Source organism: Hyaena hyaena, unplaced genomic scaffold, assembly GCF_003009895.1.
Source record: "Hyaena hyaena isolate Hyena2069 unplaced genomic scaffold, ASM300989v1 scaffold_27, whole genome shotgun sequence".
Lineage (NCBI taxonomy): Eukaryota > Metazoa > Chordata > Mammalia > Carnivora > Hyaenidae > Hyaena > Hyaena hyaena.
Genome location: NW_024080659.1, coordinates 2,928,075 through 2,949,917, shown reverse-complemented (window position 1 = coordinate 2,949,917; position 21,843 = coordinate 2,928,075). Strand labels below are relative to the sequence as shown.

The 21,843-nt window shown below is 46.4% G+C and overlaps 1 protein-coding gene across 14 annotated transcripts in view; it reads left to right on the top strand.

The window, feature by feature from the left end:
- Nucleotides 1–20,115, top strand: part of NCOR1 (nuclear receptor corepressor 1) — a 158,206-nt gene extending 138,091 nt beyond the window's left edge. For 10 of the 14 annotated variants that reach the window (XM_039227337.1, XM_039227336.1, XM_039227332.1 and 7 more), the window contains 11 exons: nucleotides 2,524–2,689; nucleotides 2,869–3,362; nucleotides 6,128–6,253; nucleotides 6,683–6,840; nucleotides 6,990–7,213; nucleotides 8,425–8,565; nucleotides 10,205–10,347; nucleotides 14,296–14,349; nucleotides 14,804–15,025; nucleotides 17,335–17,514; nucleotides 18,990–20,115. In XM_039227337.1, coding sequence (XP_039083268.1) covers nucleotides 2,524–2,689; nucleotides 2,869–3,362; nucleotides 6,128–6,253; nucleotides 6,683–6,840; nucleotides 6,990–7,213; nucleotides 8,425–8,565; nucleotides 10,205–10,347; nucleotides 14,296–14,349; nucleotides 14,804–15,025; nucleotides 17,335–17,514; nucleotides 18,990–19,177 — 2,096 coding nt within the window. In that variant the 3' untranslated portion in view covers nucleotides 19,178–20,115. The remainder of the gene's footprint in view (nucleotides 1–2,523; nucleotides 2,690–2,868; nucleotides 3,363–6,127; nucleotides 6,254–6,682; nucleotides 6,841–6,989; nucleotides 7,214–8,424; nucleotides 8,566–10,204; nucleotides 10,348–14,295; nucleotides 14,350–14,803; nucleotides 15,026–17,334; nucleotides 17,515–18,989) is intronic. The other 4 variants (XM_039227339.1, XM_039227338.1, XM_039227330.1 and 1 more) reach the window with 3 other exon arrangements.
- The last annotated feature ends 1,728 nt before the right edge of the window (nucleotides 20,116–21,843 follow it).

The following is a 21,843-nucleotide window of genomic DNA, read 5'->3' as shown; positions in this document are numbered from 1 at the left end:
GGCCACACTATGGCGCGCCTCTGGGACACGTGTTTCTGTCTGAGGCATGTTTGTCTTCCTGCGTTCGGCTCCGTCCGTGAAGTGAAACCCCTTCCCATGTCCGTGCTGCCGGGTGGACAGATGTGGCACTTAGGATGACAGACAACTTGGACATGGTAACCTAGGAGTCACCTGCAAGGGTGGAGACTCTGGCTTGGCTGAGCTTTCCAGGCGGCAGGCGTGTAGGGAGAGGAGTTGTTACCCGGCGGGATGTTCAGATGCAGGGCTCGTCAGAGAGCGCCGTGCAGAACTGAAGGGCACGGTGCAAGGAGGCTGTCGTCAGGGACAGGCCTGTGAAATCAGAGTGGTGGCAGTACAGAGCGGGGGCCCAAAGCTGGTCTTTGTAGTCGACCCAGTGACGTCACTCCCGAGGACTTACCTCGAATAACTCCGTGCTCGCGGAGCCTGAAGACGTGTAGCTGTGAGGTGCGGTCTGCGGATGGGCAAGAATCACGGTGTCTGACCACAGGAAGTGCCCTGACTCACTGTGAGGTAGCCCCCAAGTACCGATTGTGTCCTGACCGCATACAGACGTGGAAATGCGTTTAATTAAAGAAAGGGTAGCTTTGGTGGGAACTAGATTTTAACAAAGCTTGTGATCCCACTAACGAATACCATGCGGACTCAAGATGATACTCCATTTCTCTCCACCAGACATTTGAAAGGCTGATGAATAATCTGCGTCGGCGTGTGTAAGGAAACACTGACTCTCACGTCATCACGTGGCAACGTAAATAGGAATAGTCTCTGCGGAGATACATTTAAATAGCAGTCCCTCCCCTAGGAAGAGAGAGGTGCTTGTATAAGCTGATGTAGGTGTGCTTGGAGAGAATTGCTGAAAGGTTCTGCCTGGTGGTACCTGTGTGGGAACAGGGGTGCGTGTTGACGCTGCCAGCAGGTCTGAGGGCAGAGAACAGAGGAGGCACAGAGGAGAGGGAATAGAGAGGGAGTCTGAGATCTTCCCAGTGAGTAGTGCTGCCCACGTGCAAGTTGTGCCTTTGGTAGGGGACAGCTGAGGTCGAGCTCAGCTGTTGGAGAAGTGTGGTTAGTGGAGCTGATTTGGGGGAGGGCAGGGGAATGATTATGTGTCCGAAGAGAGCTGGCCCAGAGAAAGTGTTCCCGGGCGAGGGCGGAGCGGCCATGGAGCAGCGAGAGCTGTGGTTGACTGGCAACGCCTTGGACCCAGGGGTGGTGGTGGTTCTCATCCCATGTTGTTCTCGTCGTTACCTTAGACAGCTGCACCCAATGGGATTTTGGAAATGGTAAACACACCAGAGGTTGAGGAAAAATCTGAGAGATTAACTTACATGATTTTTAAAAAGTGTTTATTTTGAGAGCGAGTACACATACACACACACACACACACACACACCCACCCACCCACCCAGATGCTGGAGAGGGGCAGAGAGAGAGAATCCCAAGCAGGCTCAATGGCTGTCAGCTCAGAACACGACTCGGGGATGTGAGATCATGACCTGAGTCGAAATCAAGAGTCAGATGCTTAACTGAACCACCCGGGTGCTCCTGATTTATATTAGTACAGCAGACCCTTGAATAATTCAGGGGTTAGGGATGCTGACCCTCACAGAGTGGAAAATCCAAATATAACTTTGACTCCCCCAAAACTTAACTGCCAATAGCCTACTGTTGACTGGAAACCTTACCGCTAACAATCAATTACCACATATTTTTTATGTATATATCATATTGTATATGTATTTTATGTATTATATACTGTATGTATTATATACTATATTCTTACAACAAAGTGAGCTAGGAAAAAGAAACTGATGAGAAGATGACAAGGAAGAGAAGACACATTTACAGTACCGTACTCTATTTTCAAAAAAAAAAAAAAAATTCCGCATGTAGGTGGACCAGTGGAGTTCAAATCCCTGTTGTTCAAGGATCAGCTGTACTTCACTGTCGGTGTTATTTTTGTTTCTCTCAGGAATCAAGACAGAAACTTATCATAGAAATGAAGCTGACAGTAAAAGATAGATGTTTCTCTTTCGAGTTACTAGCATGGTTTTATTACATCTTTATTGAGAAACTCTTATACAACATATTTCTAGGAAGGCAGAAGAGTGGGATATCTTTTTAGGAATAGTTAAGAAATTTGCAGTCCCTGGGGCGCCTGGGTGGCTTAGTCGGTTAAGCGTCTGGCTTTCGCTTAGGTCATGATCTCGCGGTTCGTGGGTTCGAGCCCCGCGTCGGGCTCTGTGCTGACTGCCAGCTCAGAGCCTGGAGCCTGTTTCAGAGTCTGTATCTCCCTCTCTCTCTGACCCTCCCCTGCTCACGCTGTCTCTCTCTCTCTCCTAGAAATTTAAAAAAAAAAAAAAATTATATATATATATTATATATATATATATAAATAAAAGAAATTTGCAGTCCCTAAATGTTGCCATCCTGAGGTTCTTCCTTATGGCTTGTCTTTTTTTCCCTCTTCTTTATTTTACTTACTTATTTTTTTGGCCTTCACAGGCTCCGAACAGCCGGGCCGACCCGGCAGCCATGGGTATGTCCGCTCCCCATCCCCCTCAGTGAGAGCTCAGGAGACCATGTTGCAGCAGAGACCCAGCGTTTTCCAGGGAACCAATGGAACCAGTGTGATCACACCTTTGGATCCAAGCGCTCAGCTACGAATCATGTGAGTCTCCCAGACACATTTCGACCAAGGACAGTCACTGTCTCGCGTACTGCACACTTTTAGATGGGTGGCTGCCAGGCACGTGTGGTTCTTGCGCGGCGGGCCCCTCCGCCTCCCCAGCGCGCCCCCGTTAGAGCCCGCCCTTCACGGAGCTGTGTGTGGTTTGCTTCTGTTTGCAGGCCGCTGCCCGCCGGGGGCCCATCGATAAGCCAGGGCCTGCCGGCCTCCCGCTACAGCACCGCTGCGGACGCCCTGGCCGCCCTCGTGGACGCCGCAGCCTCTGCTCCCCAGATGGAGGTTTCCAAAACGAAAGAGAGTAAGCATGAAGCTTCCAGGTTAGAAGAAACTTTGAGAAGCAGGTCAGCAGCAGTTAGTGAACAGCAGCAGCTAGAGCAGAAAAGCCTGGAGGTGGAGAAGAGATCTGTTCAGTGTCTGTACACTTCTGCAGCCTTTCCAAGTGGCAAGCCCCAGCCTCACTCTTCAGTAGTTTATTCCGAGGCTGGGAAAGATAAAGGGCCTCCTCCAAAATCCAGATATGAGGAAGAGCTAAGGACCCGAGGGAAGACTACCATTACCGCAGCTAACTTCATAGACGTGATCATCACCCGGCAAATTGCCTCGGACAAGGATGCGAGGGAACGTGGCTCTCAAAGTTCAGACTCTTCTAGTAGCTGTATGTATCTCCATCTGAGTTTTGCAATGTGATATCTGAGTAAAGAATTACTTTCTTCTTTAGGTAAAGCAGAACTATATGGTATAAAGAACATCTTGACCTTGCTCATAATTGTAATGGAGGGGTTTTGTGGCTTGGTAGAGCAAAAATGTGTCTCTTGCTATTTGTCATGATGATTGAAACTTCAGTTGCTGAAGTATGCCTATCCAGGAGTTTTCCATGAGAACCCTACGCCTTTATAAAGGTAAAGCTGGGAAGGACAGAGCTCATTAACATTTTCAGGCATCTGAAAGGTGGTAGACGTGTCATCAAGCTCTGTGCTACGAAGACCTCAGCGTCTTGTAGGATGTGGTTATTTAAGTTGATACCCCACAGCCTCTTTTTGCTGAGATACAAATTTTTAAAAAGTGAAACCACCATGTTACTGGTAATTGGTATTTACATTCCACCTTCCTTGCAAGTTGTATTTAAAAAATTTTTTTTCATATATTCATTTTTGTTCTTTCTTTATGCATATCCTCATATTCTGTGCTCATTTTCTAAAATTGTTCTCATGTATTTGTTTTTTTAACTTTTTAACATTTATTTAATTCCAGTGTAAACATACAGTGTTGTAACTAGCTTTGGACATGCAATGTAGTGATGCAGTGCTTCCGTACGTGACTCAGTGTGCCTTGCGATTAGTGTGCTCTTGATCCTCATCGCCGATTTCCCCCACCCCCCACCCCCTCCCCGCTGTTGACTGCCAGTTTGCTCTCCATAGCTGGATTTTGATCAAGTCTGGTTAATTGTTTTGACATCTACCCTCTAAGTCCGTAAGGGTTCACAGATCTACAGTGAGTTGCTGGAAAAGTTACTTTGAATTTATTGTTAACAGCTGCCTAAATTCTGTATGGAATTCCTGAAGGAAGCGGCAGGTATTTAAGCGAGTATCAGCTAATGCTTGCAGTAACTGAACCGTACGTAGTCCTATCTCTGCTGTTTCCGTTAATGAGACTGAACAGAGTTGGAGATTTCTTATGCACCAGCATGCAACGTGCAATTCTTTTTACCCCCGTGGCTAATAATAATTTGTTTCAGTAAATATCTACCCCGCGGCTGAGGTTTTTGGAGAGAAGGGGGCAGCTTAGTAGTCTGTTGTGTAGACAGAAAACTTCTCTTAGCCTGGGATTATGAAGATCTGCAAAATCGGTATTACAGGTGCAGAAACTTGCAACTGGGGAAGATCTGTATTATGGGAACAGGGGCTCCAGCCTGTGGCCTACTAGATGCAGTGGCACATGGTTCTCTAGTCACTGGGTAGCCCCTTTTTTCAGGAGGCATGATGAACCTGACCTTGCTCTAGGAGTTTGACCTTCAGAAGGTCCGAAAATAGAAAATCTGTCTTCTTTTCTGACTGGGGTTATCTCTCTTTATCACTGGGTAAATGGCTTGCATGAAGCCCACAGGCTATTTACAGTTATTCAGTCTGGTTTTCAGTTCTTCAGGGCCTCTCTCCCCCTGTAGGTGAAGCACTGTGTCTTCGCCTTCTGGCTTCAAGAGGACTGTGTGCACTTAGGCCTGTTTAGCAGGCCTGTTTAACAGTCAAGAGGACTGTTTAGCATTAGACAGTCTATTGACTGTATATCGGACGTGGTGAGCAGATTCAGGACGCTGGGTGTTTAAAATGATGAATGCCAATGGCTACAGAAGTTGCAGAATAGTATAAATTACTTTGGATATAGTAATTTCTTTTAGTTCCTGAAAGATCATTTCCATCCCAATTGTCAGGCTCCTATTCTCCTGATTATACAAGAACCCAGCTAATTGCAACTTGCATGGCCTGGTGAAGGGGCAGGAAGAAAGGGCTGTTCAGTTGAGTCCTGGAGGATCACAGGAGGGAGCCTGGTACTAGAGTTCATCCCGAGCTTCTGTCCCTGTGTCCGGGACCCACTGGCTGATAACACTGGCTGACCCAGCCAGTCGTAGACCCTTTGGGCCTCTGACTGTGTTCTCGGGTTCTTTGGCACAGCCTGTAGATGCAGAGAGCCCTCAAAGTCAGGTTACCTGGGCCCCTCCCGTCCTTCTGAGGCCATAGCAAGACTGGGGACAGCTGCCTGAGCCCTTACTGCACTGGTGCTGTTTTCCTGCTCAGAGGGGGCCTTCTCTGATGTGGGCATCCGGCATCCGTTCTGCCAGGAGAGTGCATTTGCTACTTTCTGACATTCCCTGCCATTTCTGTGTGTTTTCACATGTAACAGCACCAAAAAGTTGTTTGAAATGAGTAATAACTTTTTGTCAGCAGTACTCCAATGATTTGAGAAAATCCTTATATAACGTTACTTGATCTGTAGCTTTAAAATCATGGTGACAAATCCACTGTGTAGCCTGAAAGTTCTTCTAAGAGCTGATCGTCGCACAGAATTGTAATTATCGGAAGCAGTGAACTGTTGGGATCTACCCTCTGAGAAAGGTCCTTCTTGGGGTTCTTCTCCAGCTCCCAGCAGGACGTTACAAATCTGTCCCCTGCCTGCCTCGCCCGAAGGTCTTGGAGGACACACGGTGTCAGGAAACCCTGTGTCCCACAGAGATCGGGACACTGAGGGAGCACTTGTAGACCTTGGAAACCAGTGCACTGAGCATGTTGGCTGTTATCCCTAACCTGGGTGCCATTGAACGTTTCTGAGAATGAAAACCAAAAATACGCGAGTAGGTTTGAAGAATGTGTACTTTTGAAACCTTCCGCAGGATTAGTTTTAAAATAAGATTCTTTCCTTTTCTTAAAGTGTCCTCTCATCGGTATGAAACGCCTGGCGATGCTATCGAGGTGATCAGCCCCGCCGGCTCGCCGGCGCCCCAGGAAAAGCTGCAGGCCTACCAGCCGGACGCGGTTAAGGCAAACCAAGCAGAAAGTAGGTATTTTTTAGCCACCAGTATACCTGGTTTCGTATTTGCATGTGTCATTTGCTTCTGGTCATCTGCCCGGACTGTGTGCAGGAATAATGGGTTTTGTTGGTTTTGTCTTAGAGAAATCTTCATGAGAGTCGCTTTTGAACCGTTTAAGACTCTGCACTAAAGGAAAATTATTTTTAAGCTTTTGTTGATTTCTCTTTCGTTTATATGTAACGGTACAGAAAATAGTTGATATTTTGTCCATTTGTGCTTTCACGGTTTACACTGGTCCTGATAAGTGTTTTCCTCCAAAATTAAGATCATGAATTCTGTTAAGTTGATACCACCACGTCCCTCCCACGTGTCCCTGGGTTGTGTGTAATCCCTGACAGTGAGTGAGAGGCAGGGGCGTTCCTGAGTAAGACATCTACCTGTGTGTCCTCCATTAGGCGAAGCCAGCAGACCCTATGAAGGACCATTACACCACTACCGACCCCAGCAGGAATCCCTGTCCCCACAGCAGCAGCTGCCCCCCTCTTCACAGGCCGACGGGGTGGGGCAAGTGCCCAGGACCCACCGACTGATCACGCTCGCCGATCACATTTGTGTAAGTTCTTCTGTTAATACTTCTGTTTTTGATCATGCGGAAGGCACATTTCATAGAGAATCACAAAAGAAATGTCCAGGTTTTTTAAGGCTACGTTTTTGGGCAAGAACTCAGTGGGCTTAACCAATTCCTTCTTTCCTCATTCACAGCAAATCATCACACAAGATTTTGCTAGAAATCAAGTTTCCTCACAGCCTCCCCAGCAGCCTCCCACTTCTACATTCCAGAATTCACCATCTGCTTTGGTGTCTACCCCTGTGAGGACTAAAACATCAAATCGTTACAGCCCAGAATCCCAGTCTCAGTCTGTCCACCATCAAAGACCAGGTTCAAGGGTCTCTCCAGAAAATCTTGTGGACAAATCCAGGGGAAGGTATGTTCTTTTTTTCCTTTAAAGTTTATTTATATTGAGAGACAGCGTGGTGCGCAATTGTGGGAAGGGTAGAGAGAGAGAATCCCAAGCAGGCTCCAGGCTATCAGCGCAGAGTCTGACGTGTCGGTTGATCTCATGAACTGGGAGATCAGGACCTGAGCCGAAATCAAGAGTCAGAAGCTTAACGGACTGAGCTACCCAGGCGCCTCAGTATGGTTTTTATTTCAAACTGTATGTACATTTCCCAAGCGTAAAACAATTTGGATATATCTACAAGATAGGGGATTAATTTCTTACACCTAAAGTTTATTCACCTTTACTCCTGGGGAAGTACAAATGAGGGTTTCCCCTCTGTCTATTCTTGGAATGTTCACTGTCTGGGCAGTTGGTACTAGATCTTTTTAACGTGTATTCAGAAGTCAAGTTCTTCATCTTTATGGAAAGGAGGGAATAGATTCAAGTTTGATAAATCAAGAGAAGTATAAAATTATTTAGCGGTGTAACCACCAAAGAACTAAAAGAAAACTAGTAAAAAAATGGCCACCTGTTTGAATGGCGTTGATTGGGAAAGGAAATGACAGGTCACATACCTATATAAAATTATACTTAGAGGTCACAGGTGGCTCTTAATAATCACTAAGCCAAAACCTTGTTTTGCTCTAATTAGTACGTTTATATGCACTGTCTTTACCAACATGGTATCCAGAGGAAGAACATGACCTTGCAGAGACTCACTCAGCCCTAGCGGGGTGGAACGGGAGCCTGTCTTGACTCACCTGACGGGCACTCAGGGTTCAGTTTGGGACTCCGGTCCTTTATGTTTTACCTTCGTGGGAAAGACCTGTTAAGTGCTGACCGACTCAGAGAGAGAGGTCAAAGCCTGGAGGGCTCTACCAGAGTAACAAGGGCAGGCTAGTGGGGTGTGATGCCAAAGCACACGATGACCTTGACCTCTCCTGGAGCTTTGGCCGTTGCCTGTCCCGGGTCGTCATGTGCCACCAGTGCACATACACGGAAAAAACAGCAGCGACAGACTTTTCGGTAACCAGGTATATAGTGAAGACCTGAGGCAACTTTTATTCTGATATAAACTAGCAACTTTTATTCCTTTCTCCTGGATGACATAATGAGTGAACCAGTTTCAAACTGTTTGGGGTGATTCGTAGGCGGCCCCAGGGGACAGTCTGATATTTTGTATGTTACAATGCCAGGCCTGGAAAATCCCCAGAGCGGAGCCACGTCTCTTCCGAGTCCTACGAGCCCATCTCCCCACCCCAGGTTCCAGTCGTGCACGAGAAACAGGACAGCGTGCTGCTCCTGTCTCAGAGAGGGGCGGAGCCTGCAGAGCAGAGGTGAGTCGACCGCTTCCGGGTCGGAGTGTGCGCATGTCCCGGGCCTTTTCTCCTCTGTGGGTTCCATGTCAGGACAGGACTCTCAAAGGACCAGGTAGTCTCTGTTTTCCTGGTGATCTAATACCAGTGGATTTTAGTGAAAAAGTTATATTTAAACAGGTGATAGAAAAAAAGCTGTTCACTATTCTTAAAATTAAGCCTTTCTAGATCTTTTTTAAAAACGCTTTTTTGTCCACATGGTCAGCCGTCTCTTGAAGCCCTGTTGGAGTGTTTATCAGGCACCAAGCCTTGTGGACTGCACGTGGACGGGAAGTCATGATGAGCGTTTTTGCTGAACTGCTTTACGTCCTTTTTCTTCCGTTTCTAACCCCAACCCAAGCCCTATGAGTTACTCGGTTTTTATTCCCGTTTAGATACCTTTGATGTGGCCCCTGCCTGGCCCACTATCACTAGAGTGATTTGTCTAAAACTCGTGGAGTCCAGCTCCAAGCCATCAGGCTGGCCCCTGAGTTCCTTTATGAGCAGGTTCATGCTGCTCGTCTGGTTTCCTGCCGCTTCCCCCTCACACCGCAGTCTGTGTCCATGTCAGGCTGCTTACGGTCCCCTGAATTCCTTTCAGTCCCTACACATGCTGTTTCCTTGATGTAGAACACCTTCCTCCCATGATGCTCCGGGAGGCGAACCCAGGATGTTCCCATGGTCAGTTAGAGGGGAGGGTCCAGGTTTAAACCAAGGTCTCTCCCCACACTGCTAGTGCATTTCTTACAGTGTGTTCGAGTTATTTACTTAGGGTTTATATTCATGGGCAAGCAGACAGACGTTGAGACCTTTCAACGAAATGAGGAAAATCCGTTTTTAGAAAGGGGATGATGTTCAACTTGATTATATGTTAAATGGTTTTCCTTCAGTGTGTGACGTTTTTGAGGACAGGGGCCACATCTTGCTCATTTTCCATCACGTATCTGTCTCTCCTTGGCATATAGCAGGCATTCTCATGTTTGAATGATGAATGAGTCCACACGCCCGGATTAGGTTATCAGCAGCCTTCAGTTGTTGTTTGCTATGCTCTCCAGCTCTAGCTAGGTCATCATGGTTAAAGGAAACTTGGTTTTTTAAAATGTGTTAGTACAGGAAGCTGCAGATGACTGTGAATCCTTCACACGAAACTCCTCTGGTGGGAGGCGTGCAGTGATTTGATATGCAGGTTTATTTCTACGTTGTGGCTCTTCTGTCGAAGGCCCCAAGTTTTGATTGCTTAGGTATGAGCTCTTGCTGTTTTATAGGCAAGTCCTGCTATAAGTTCTGCTAGGAGAAGAATTCCCAGTTTATGTGGCAGCTATAAATAACACCAGTGCCTTTGCTGTTATGCAGACGGCATCCTGGTGAGCTGTTTCTCACTCATCATTTGTTGCTTATTCAGTCTTCGTTAAGAATCCCCATCCTAGATTATCTCCATTACAGTCCTAATTTTATGAGCTAATTTTATGTGCTAAAGTATTTGTGTCCTCATATATGACGTATGGTGGTAGCCACAGACAAGAGATTGGGAAGTGGGGGTTTTCCCACTTGGCTCTATGAACGTCCCCAAGGTTAGCACATGATGAAACAGACATAACAGGCATAACTGTGTTCCCCACAGGAATGATTCCCGCTCGCCAGGGAGTATAAGCTACTTGCCTTCCTTCTTCACCAAGCTCGAGAACACGTCACCCATGGTTAAATCAAAGAAGCAGGAGATTTTTCGTAAGTTGAACTCCTCTGGTGGAGGTGACTCTGACATGGGTAAGTGGGATTTCTTTCACAGATCCCCAAATAAAACCTGCATTAATAATTGTATCTCCGGTGTTGCCTCTCACGCGATCCTTGAGTTTGAAGGCTCTTGTAGGTGTCTGTCCAACTGCATTTGATCTTAAGATTCTTATCAAATGTCTGCAAGTACATGAAGACTGCCTGCTAGAGAGCAAGAGCTTGCTGCTTTCTGAAGCTATCCATTTTCTCTTTGAACAAGTGTGGGGCTGGATCAGCTCTTCATAGCTTTTGTTTTTTTACTCATTGGTCTTAGTTTTATCCATTTGGGCTGTACATGACCACGCCACAGCCATTTGAAGACAGATCATGTCCTTCAGGTCTTCTCTCTGTAAACATCCTGTGTCGTCAGCTGTTCACACTATTGATTCTGAGTATCCCTCCACAGAAGATCACTTTATTTAGCTGAGCCTTTCAGTAGGTTCTGAGTAGTGTGTAGGCTCCGCCCCAAAGGCATCACTATTTGAGGAGTCCAGATTGTATCGAGAGTGTTTGACAACCAGTACGCAGTTAGGATATAGAGCACCTGATATGAGCATAAGTATCAGGGTCTCCCGATGCGCTCGCTAATCTGGTTCCTACCTTCCCTTGCTGTACTTTCGGAGTCACTAGCTCCAAGTCTGCGCGTGCGCCATTCAGTCACTTTTCCTACCCCAGCAGTGTCTTTCTGGATCTCTGTTCAGTCATTCAGCATTCATCTGCAAATGCGATCAGTCCACCATGTGAAAACAGAAGAACAAGAGTAATGGCAGCAAGCAGTGTAGTTACATGACTCTGGGCACTCGTAAGCACGTACGAGCGCATTTAATCCTCACGGCAGCCCTACACGCCACACAGGGTAACTGTCTCCATCGTGCAGATGAGGAAACCTAGGGAGGGTTAATAACCGGTGTAGACTGCCTAACTGGTGAGTGCTGGGGCGGTGGCCCCACTCCAGCGTGCCACGCGTGCCAACTCCATGACTCTAGTGGTGTGCCCACTGGCTTCTAACAGTTCGGTACTCATGGCATCGTCACCCACGTCACTGGTAGATACTCGGTAGGATAGAGCTCCGTGCTATCCAGACCTTCCCTTTGGGCTGATATGCATGCGTTAATCGGAACCTTTCTCATACCCTGTCACTCAGCACTCATGCTGTCGCTCAGTCGTACTTCTCCATCTTTTCCTCAAGTACCTCCAGTGATGCGGCGAGACTTGTTGGATCTGGGTCTTCCACAATCTGCTTTATTTCTGTGATCTACGATCTACTAGTCTCCCGACCCTGTCAAAAGAAAGGAAATTGTGGGCTGTGAACGACAGACTACCAGGTGGACGTGTGTTTGGATCTGACACTTTGTGATTAATAAAAGTTTAACATCAGAGAGAATAAAGGATGAGCCCAGTGTCAGTTATTGTTGTGAACTTTCTCTTTTGAAGATAAATATTTGCCAGCATTGTTATCAGGCTAACAGATATCTTCTTTAAAAAAAATAATTACATTTTTCCGTCTCGTCATGGGTTTCATGTGTTATTTACAATGTATCAAATGTCACCAACGAAAATATGGCACTCTCATCTTCATACTCTCTCAGAAGGCAGAGAGGAATTGGAGCGCGGAGGCCTACAGAATCTAGAACAGCCAGTTTCAAAGTGTTTCGTCGTTGAGGGGTTTTCGCTCATCCTCTCCAGTCTTGGTCTCCCCTCATTTTAGTGGGAAAAAAATTGACAGAAAAATGCCACACGTGACTTGAAGCAGCCTGCTTTAGTTTTGTCTTCTATTTTCTATTGTCCTCAGGCAGTAGCTCTCTCATTCATTCATTCATTCAACAACTATTTATTGAGCAGGGTGCAGTGTTGGACACTTAGAACGACAGATGGTCTGTACTCTGAAAACGTATAAAGAAACAAGTCCCTAACTTTAACAGAGGATAAAATACGTGAACGTCTTAATGGAAGTACAAACAAAACTGCTTGGGGATTTTTCTGAACCCCCGAACTCTTTTTGGTTGTGGAAAGGGACAGCTAAGGAATTGTACTAAGGAAGCAGCGGGCGGATAGGTCCCCGGGCACATGCAGGCCTCTCCAGGAAGTAGAACCAACACATCAAAGCCAGCAGCTTCCAAGAGCACTGTTTCACCTCAGTATCTGTCAGTTCAGTGTTCCCACTGAGGACAGCAGGGATTTCAGGCTTCAAAAAACCATCATGCTTTTAAACGTACTTTACTTGATCTCCCGTAAGCCATTCTCCCCTTCTAGAAGTAGTCTCATCTCTTGGCTTTCAGAAATTATGTTCTCCTGTTTTTTCTCTCCTACTCTGGACTTTTTTTTTTTTTAATGTCTTCTTAGCAGCTCTGTCTTGCTCTGCCTGGCCCTTGAATGCTGGTTTTCCCAGTGCTCTGCTCGTGCACTAGAGCCTCTGAATCTTCACACCTGCTCTGGGGCTTTAAACTATGTGCTGAAAGCTCCCAAACTTGGATCCAGAGTAGGGTTCAGCCTATGTACCTTTGATGACTTCATGTCTTCTTGAGTATTTGGCTTAACTGTCTATAAAGGAATTAATGTTGTACCTTTCCATGCAGAGAAGCGTGTCGTCCCTCCTTCCCAGCCACACTTCCCTCCACTGTGGCTCCACTAGCTGCTTTCTGGGCAGCCCTCCCTCTGCACCTCTTCCTGTTGAGTCTGCCTCCTAAACAGTGGTCCCGTCGGTCTCCCATGCCCTTTTCTGAGTGGTTACCACGTTCTTTCACACATGTGCCCATCTGTTTTAAGCCAGGGGTCCTCACACTTGAGTATCTATCCCTGTCCCTGGAGTGCTCGTTAAGCATGTGAGCCACAGGCCACAAGGCTCGAGGAAGTTGACACTTTTCCGGAGGCACGTGGGTAGTTCCGTCCTGATGGCCTCAGAAAGTAGCACACTAAACTGTAAGCTCCAGAGGCGAAGTACAGGATCGTAGTGTTCTCATTGGTTGAAAAATACAAAATCGTCTTTGTCTGACCATTTTGATCAGTAAGAAGGTGATTTTATTATGACTGAACCAAATAATTGCTCAATAAATACTTGTCAAGTGAATGAAGGAGTCCTATCCACAAACGTCTGTGTATTCGTCACTTTGTACTTTTCCAGGTTTATTTACCGCATATGTCACCTGACCCACGAGTGGGGAGATGGTCATTGTTTTATACAGCTCTTCCTGGAGATTTTTCTCCTCCTCCTGTTGCCAGTTTAAAGTTGCCCTGATGAAGGAAGTTAGTTTCCAGCACATGCAGCCCTGCTTCGGACAGCGGCGTCCCGTCCAGGGAAGGGTCCATCCTGCCGCAGACTCCCCCAGAGCTCTGCGGTCTTCTCTGGGACACGCCCCCCACCCTGCTGCCCTGTTCTCTCTCTTTTGAGTTCTCAGCAGCAAGTTGGAAGTTATGGTGAAAACACCGTTTACATTCCCACATTCCTTCTGCTTCTGTCTCAGTGCTTTATAGGTAGTTCCCAGGCTGTCCCGCCCGCTGTCGTTCAAACTGGGCAGATGACAAATCGCGGGCTCATCCTGTGCCTGTGGGAGTGGCTCCCAGAGAAGCCCCCGTTTTTATGCTGTTTATGGAGGGGTCTGAGCTGGGCCGCCCCGGAGCAGCCTGCATTCTTGGGGCTCATCCCAGAGGCCACGTCTCTTCTCTGGCAAACCGGACCCTCTCCCGTTGGTCCTTCTCCAGCAGTGCAAACGCTCTTGTCCCCCTGTGGGCATGTGGCTCCTGCTCAGGTTTTCCCACCTCATCCAATTTTTATTGCCTGATTTATTTTTTAAATAATTATTTCTTTATCTTAACCGGTGAAAAATAAGATTGAGATCATGGGAAATAAAAAGGTTAATTTCATCGTAGGGTTTTGAGACTTTATCTCTTTCAGTTTACGTGATCATCGCATCTCAGTTAACTCGAATGTTTGTTTACATACAGCAGCCGCACAACCAGGAACTGAGATCTTTAATCTGCCAGCAGTCACTACCTCAGGTAAGATTCAGAATATATTGGCCAGGATGCAGGTGGTGTATGGGAGCAGGCAGTCCACCCGAGACTGGTCGAGTACTGACTGCACACCAGGGGCACTGCTCGGGTATGCAGAGTCAGGGAGGGGACAGTAGCAGTAACAAGGGAGTTGAGATTCACTAAACACTTGCTGGAGAGATAAATGAACAAAGACAATCAAAACCACTAAAGAACAGTGTAAGACCTAGGGAGCTGAAAAGAGGGGTGGGGGGGGAATGGCCCACCATAGATTCATTTGGCAAAGAAAAACTAAATCTGCTGGGAGAGGGATTTGGGCGCCCCCGTGTGGGCTCTCGCGGTGTTGCAGGCAGCCGGCCTGGGGCCTTGTGTCATGTGGACCCCATGGCCGGGTGGGTCTGCTCACCTGTCTCCTCTGCCTTTCGGAAATAAGCAGAAGCGGCCTGCTGGTCTCTTTCAGGCTCAGTTAGCTCTAGAGGTCATTCTTTCGCTGATCCTGCCAGTAATCTTGGTCTGGAAGATATCATCCGGAAGGCGCTCATGGGAAGCTTTGACGACAAAGTTGAGGAACACGGAGTCGTCATGTCCCAGCCCGTCGGTGTGGCGCCTAGTGGCGCCAGCACCTCCGTTGTGACCAGTGGGGAAACCCGCAGAGAGGAAGGGGACCCGTCGCCTCATTCAGGTAAAGTGCTCGTTCTTGTGCCCTTCTGCTGCCTGTCCCAAGGAAAAGCCAGTCTATTTCCAAGTTGTGTTGTGTCCCCAAGACCTTCCATTTTATGTGCTCCCAGAGTCCCCTCTGAGGGTTTTACTTTATTTAAAATATAATTTTTTGACCCCTCAGGTATTTTAGTAACATGAGCAGAAGTTTTCAAAGGACGGAGAAGGTCAACTTTCAGTGTTGGGTTTGTTTGGTTTGCATCTAGTCCTTATCTGGATCGACACATTTTACTGTAATACAAGTGCAGGTTCCTTTCTGCTTTTGCATAAAAGGGACTGACTGGTTAATACAAAGGGTAGGCTCAGCAGAACAGAATTTTAAGCCATAGAAGAAAGAGTAAGGAAAAAACCCCCTTCAGATCACATCATCCAGAAAACTAGTGTTCTTGGCTGATGAGCATCACTCTGGGTGTCTCTGTGGACACAGGAAAGGATAGACAGACATCAGAACCCATCATTCATATGTCCTAGTAAAAAAGCAAGCACACAAAAAAACTATGACTCTAAACTCTGAAACCCCTTTTTCTTAATTAATCTTTGGGAACTAGGATCTTATGCTTAAAAACTTACCAGTAGGTCAGCAGTATTTCAGGTTTAGTTTAGGGTTTTTTCCTGTTCTCCTCAAGCAAAAGATCTCACTGAGGTTAAGAAAATCAAAGAGATCTGAGGTTTTTATTTATTCACACCTATGCATATTTTAGGGCAATATGGATTCACTTCCTGCTCTGAAGGATGAGCACTGTCTTCACCTCTCTGCTCTCACCTCCTGATTTGTATTAACTCTGCATGTATTTGAAGGTGGGAACATCGGTGCTGGTTACACACTTAAAGTGATTCCAGTCATGTACCTCTTCTGTTGTGACGTTTCTTTCTGGTACGGGACTGTTCCCGCTCAAGAATGTCTTCTTGCTGCCTTCATATTTAAAATGACAGTGTGACACCTTTCTTGAAACATCCTATAGATACTACTACATCCCCCCCCCCCCCCCCCCCCCCGGCATCAGTGGTTGTGTAAGAATACGGCCAGATGTCCCTTTTTTTGGCAGGTGACAAATCTGCCCGAAGAAGCCTCTTTGCCTCAATTTGAGTAACTTAATTAGTATGTCGGTGTCGGTTCTGTGTCAGACTTTCCTGACCACACGGAGGCTGTTTGCATCTGCAGGCTGATTTCCACATTCCTGGGAACATTCTGCTGTTTCGCCTGTTTGTTGGGCCTTCCATCTCAGAAACACAATTACGCTTTTGCCAGATAGTCTTCGTCCCCCAGATCTGTTACCTTCTAGTTAGTCATCTTGATCTAACTGTTCAGTTCTCTTGATGTGTTGCTTTTACTGTAGCTCTCATTTTCCTTTTGTACTAATGCCCTTTTTGTTGTCTCTGTTCTGATCCTTGCTATATTTTGTTTCCTAAGCTTTTCACCTCAACCTTTTTGATGATCGTCTATTCTTTACAAGAGGAGCTCAAACTGACTTTGTGTACTTTGAAGTTTTTCTTCCAGAAGCATCTTTTCCTCTGGTCCCATTCTATTCTCTTCCTGACCATCAGGGACCTGCACTTCTTCTCTGTGCAGATAGTTGAAGTTGCCTTCTACCCACTTTGTTCTGGGCATTGTGGGACTCGGGGCAGGGTGATTGGTTCTGCGGGGCCAGACAAGCACATCTGCTGCTCACCTGAGCTCTGCTCTCTTCAGACATTGTTTCCACGTTTTGTTCCAGAGCCCTGTCAGGGCGTCCCACTCCTGTGAACTTCAGTAAACTGGAGCCCGGAACAACAGAAAGGGCCACCAGGACTTGCCGAGCTTCTGCTGGGGACCAGTTGCATGGCCACGAAGGGGCTTCTGTCCCACACTTTCTTTCTTTTGACATACCATTTCCTTGGCGTGGTGTGTGGACTCCTCCACTTCTCTTTAAACTGACGGGCAAGGAGGTAGTTAGTGAGGATTTAAAATTTTCGTCAGCCTACTTTAATTTCCATAGCAGTTTCTGTGCTCCACGACCAGGAAAGAAATGATGTTCCAGAAATTTAATTTCCTTGGTCGCGTGTTTTTCAAGATTATGGCATGAGAACATACCCCTTTTGCTTCAGTTGCTACAAGTAAATTCTGGCTTTTAAATACTAACTTTGAAACTTCACTGGGTCCTAGGATCTGGGTTCTTTGTGCTGCCGGCCATCCCCCCGCTTTCTCAGCAGTGTATAACCCATCAGCACTTGGGTAGGTTTTTAAGTTGAGAACATAATTACTATATGTCAATAGTTAATTTATTTCACTTTTAGGAGGAGTTTGCAAACCAAAGCTGATCAGCAAGTCAAACAGCAGGAAATCTAAATCTCCCATCCCTGGGCAAGGCTACTTAGGAACTGAAAGGCCCTCTTCCGTCTCCTCTGTACATTCAGAAGGGGATTACCACAGGCAGACACCAGGGTGGGCCTGGGAAGACAGGCCCTCCTCAACAGGTGAGGAACTTACTGCTAGAAAAGGAGTTGTAAAGTACTTTTTATTCAAAGCCTTGGCTAGTACTTCTAAAATCAGAAACTTTGGAAGCCGCAATTTCCATTATTGTATCGGTAGGGTTCCACTTTCCAAAACAGACATTGAATGCATGGAATCTTTAAAATTTACAGAATGCAGGGTCAGATTACCATGAACAAAATCTCCCTTCCCTTTACTTCTGTGTGTGCTGGGAGCCACGAAGTGGCACCTGCCACTTGCAAAGCCACGAAGTCTGTGATTTCAGCTCCTCCATAAACCACACCAGAGCGTGAAGGGTTGCTCACCCTTAGCCTCTCTACAGACATTCTTAGAGCAGGTTCTTCGGGAAATATTAAGAAATCAAAGTAAGAAATGGAAACAGTGTAAACATTCATCTCTATTGTAGGCTCACTTCTGTTTATACAAACCGATGAAAAATCACGTTTTAGGATATTTATGAATGTTTTCCTTTTTGTGCTTGCTTGTAAGCTTTCTTCTCACACCTAGTATCCATGACGACGGTGGTCTTGAAAGGGGACAGACTTTGTTGTTGTTTAACTGAAACTGGGATTATCTGGTGTAGATTTAAGAGTTTCAGAGAATTGTAAGCCATCTTTTAGGAGTTAACAACACGTACATCAGTGGAAACTGTCGGAAACATGCTTTCCCCCTTATTTATATATAAATTTCCTAGGGCTATTTTGTGAGCATAACTGAAGGCCTTTGCTTCATAAAACTCACATCACACGCAAAGGGACTGTGTTCTAGTTTGACAACTTCTAACCTAAACCAGTGATTGTTTCTTCTCCTGTCTCTTAGGGAAAGAATTTAATTTGTGAAATTACTTACTTGAGAAGATGGTAGGTTTCTGTGCTTAGGGTTTCTTAAGCTGTAACAGGCTTTCTGGGGACGGTGAGACAATCTAGAAGTGGCAGGGGGTGGTGGCAGTGCTGTTGTTAGGTTCACGTACCCCTCTTCCAGATCTTGTACCTTTTAAATCTGCCCAGTGAGACCCTCATCCTGCTGCCCATGACCTGCTGACGTTTCTTGTCCCCTTGTCCTCTGAGCACGTACTGCTGCATTTATCTTGAAGAGTCCAGAAGTTCTTGGTGTAACCAGACTCTTCAAGCTTAATATGCAGTAGTTCTACTTGGATTCTCCATGGAAACACCTGGTTCTAGAACTCACTGAAAGTTCAGCCCTGAGCTTTCATTTCTGGACTTAGCAACCCTAAGCTTGTGCTTGCTTGTGTCCTTCATCTCTTCTAGATTCTCCGATTGGTACCTCACGATAGGCTACAATCTACCTCGTGAAACCCTGGCCCTTCCATGTTGCTTCACTTTACTCTTGGTGTCCCAAGACCAGTTCAATAGAGTAATCGTGTCTTCCTGCACCCCGTGGAGGTTGTATGGAACGGCAGCTGTGCTCATGACAGTGAAAACAGTTTTTCTTTTGTCAGGCTCGACGCAGTTTCCGTACAACCCTCTGACTATGCGGATGCTCAGCAGTACGCCGCCCACCCCGATCGCATGCGCCCCCTCCTCTGTGAACCAGGCGGCCCCTCACCAGCAGAGCAGGATCTGGGAGCGAGAGCCTGCCCCGCTGCTCTCTGCGCAGTACGAGACGCTGTCAGATAGTGACGACTGAACCGCGCACAGGAGGGGTTTCACTGGGGCCGGGGTGGGGGGCGGGGGGGCTCTCGTTTTTTGCGGTTTCATTTTTAACGGCAGGTCAAAAGCCTGTCGTCCTATGACTTGTGCCCAGAGACTTTTCAGGAGAGCCTGGACCACGGATGATGAAGAAATGATGGAAATTTATTTGGAGAGTCAACTGGCGGGGGGTGGGGGGGGGTGGGGGGGGGGACTGCCTCTGACACAGGCAGTGCGATGGATAATAATAATAGTGGAGGGTTGAAATGTAGAGTTTTTAAAAAGTGGACAGTTCCTGTTCTTACATCTGTTTGTAAAGAAAACCATAATGTCTTTAAGTCACTCTTCTGTAAATAGATTACCTTTTTGCAGTGTTTCCCCTTGCTGTAGTATCTGGTGTACTTACGTTCAAATCAGCGCATCAACTCGGGGGGGTAATTTAAAAGACAAAAAAACAAACATCGCACCTATCTTTTTAACCCTTGCCTTCTCAACAACCTCATACAGCCCAGTTACATAATGTTGGCTGTCACGGGCATTGTACTTTTATCTAATTTTGTTTCCTCTAAATCCAGATTTCCATTGATGTTTAAAATCTTGTGGAAATGTTTAGATTTTTAACATAGACCCTGTATAAAATCTGTACATTACGCATTTGGGTCAAAGGTAGGAGAAACAAAATTCTGCTATACTGTCAACTTCCAGTGCAGGCTTTAATTTTTTTAATTAGCACTGAAAAATATTACTGCATGGGTATGTTATAGTTCAGTTAAAAAAAAAAAAACAAAAGGCTTATTTGAGGCATACCTCACTGTTATGCACACTGGTAAAACTTAACCGTGGCCCTAAGTATTCTTTTTTGCCTGCATTTGATGATGCAGCCCAACAGAGCTTTTGTTTCAAAATAAATGGGACTTCCCTGTCCATAGCCACCTAGATCATGTGTGATTCAAGGCTCTTGATGTCTCAGGTTTCAGAGGAGTGGGTTGCTCTGTACTACCGGGTGAGTTAGAAGGTAACGATCCGTACAGAATCGGACTCTTAGTGTCACCTGGAGTGTGTACCCTGAAGCCTCACTTCCCCTTCGCCATGTGCCAGGGCTTACTCTCCCTCCGATTCCTTGTGGGCAGGAGTTTACTGGTGAATCTTTTCACCGAACCTCAAGGAGGAAATGATTAGGAGGGGGGGTCAGTTTCACCCTTCAGGATTCCTTGCTGAACTGTGAGGCTTTTTTTTTTTTTTTTAAACAACTTGAGCATAGCGCTTGCAGCAGCCTTGAGCGGCACATGGATACTAACCACTTCAGAAGGATGCCACTGAAGCTGAGTGAGGGGAGATGCAGAGGTCTCCCAGGATGATACATGTGAGCACTTTACGGACTTCTAAGTGGATCTCAACTTTTTAAAGTACACAAGCCTCTAAAGAAAGCAGGTGTGGGAGAACCACGGAGTGCCTCCTTTGTAATGAGACACTCGCATCACCCTTAGCATTAGTGTGTAACCCCGATTTTAACCATGAGGACACAGGCTCAGTACTCTGCCCATGTGGTTAAGTTAAAGCCTTCACTCGTACAACCGTTCTACTCTTGTAGACTTGAGATCCTCACAGTAAACTTGAGAGCTGGCACCACTTAAGATACGAAAAATTTTCATGTGAATGAAAAACTGTAACTACATGTTCTATTTGACAGTTTTCTGCTGCTGGTAATATCTGCGACTCTTAATAATTGTGTCAGCTGGCCCAAAAGAGATATTTTTCTCATGACCCCGGAGGTCTTGAGCTGTTCCAAGTCAGAACAGCCTTTGAGAGCAGAGCCTAGCTTGTTACTGTTGCAGCTGTCCTTTAGGACCCGAGAGGGAGTGCCGCTCCCCACTCCCCCCTGCTCACAGTGCGAGTGGGTTTTCCTGCGCCATCCGCCATCACCTGGAGCTCAGAACGGGAGAGAAAGTCCAGGACCATTTCTTAGTTGGGAACAACGAGAGGACCGAACTCTCGTGGGCTTACCTATGGAGCAAGCCGTCTGGGCGGGTGGACGTTCACCTGGGCAGGACCGAAACGGCAGACAGCCCCAAGAGTGACTGAAGACTTGCTGAAGTAGGCTGAAACCAAGGCATGACGACACTCTCTGCGGCTGAGATTTCAGGGTTCTGAAGCTGCATCCTTCTGCATGGTTTTTTCGGCACCCCGGATCTAAAGTAAGGTCTTCCCAGTACTGTTCACAGTGGCATCCTGACAGCCACATCTCCAGCGCGTTTATCACTGGAAGTTCTGTAATGTTTAAACTTTGGTACTCGCGTTCCATTTTTTAAATATTTATGCCCTGAAAACCGGTGACATAGTTCAAAAATTTAAACTATGCTGTTCTTAACATTTTACTTTTGAATTCAGACCAGTCAACAAAGGGGTCTGCCCTCCCGCTCGGCTACTTTGTTTTACAACTGTGCAAATGAACTTGGATGGAGACATCCACACGAAGAGACACACTCTGAAAACACCCACAGTTTTTCCAGCACTGGGATGGGACCACGAGCGAATCACTGTGGAGGACCAAAAATTCTTAAATAAAACCTGGAGTGACAATCCTAACTTTCAGTAACCCCTGCAATTGTGAAAAAGCAAAAACATTCTCCATGCAGGTGAGCAGTCAACTAGTTGACAGTAATT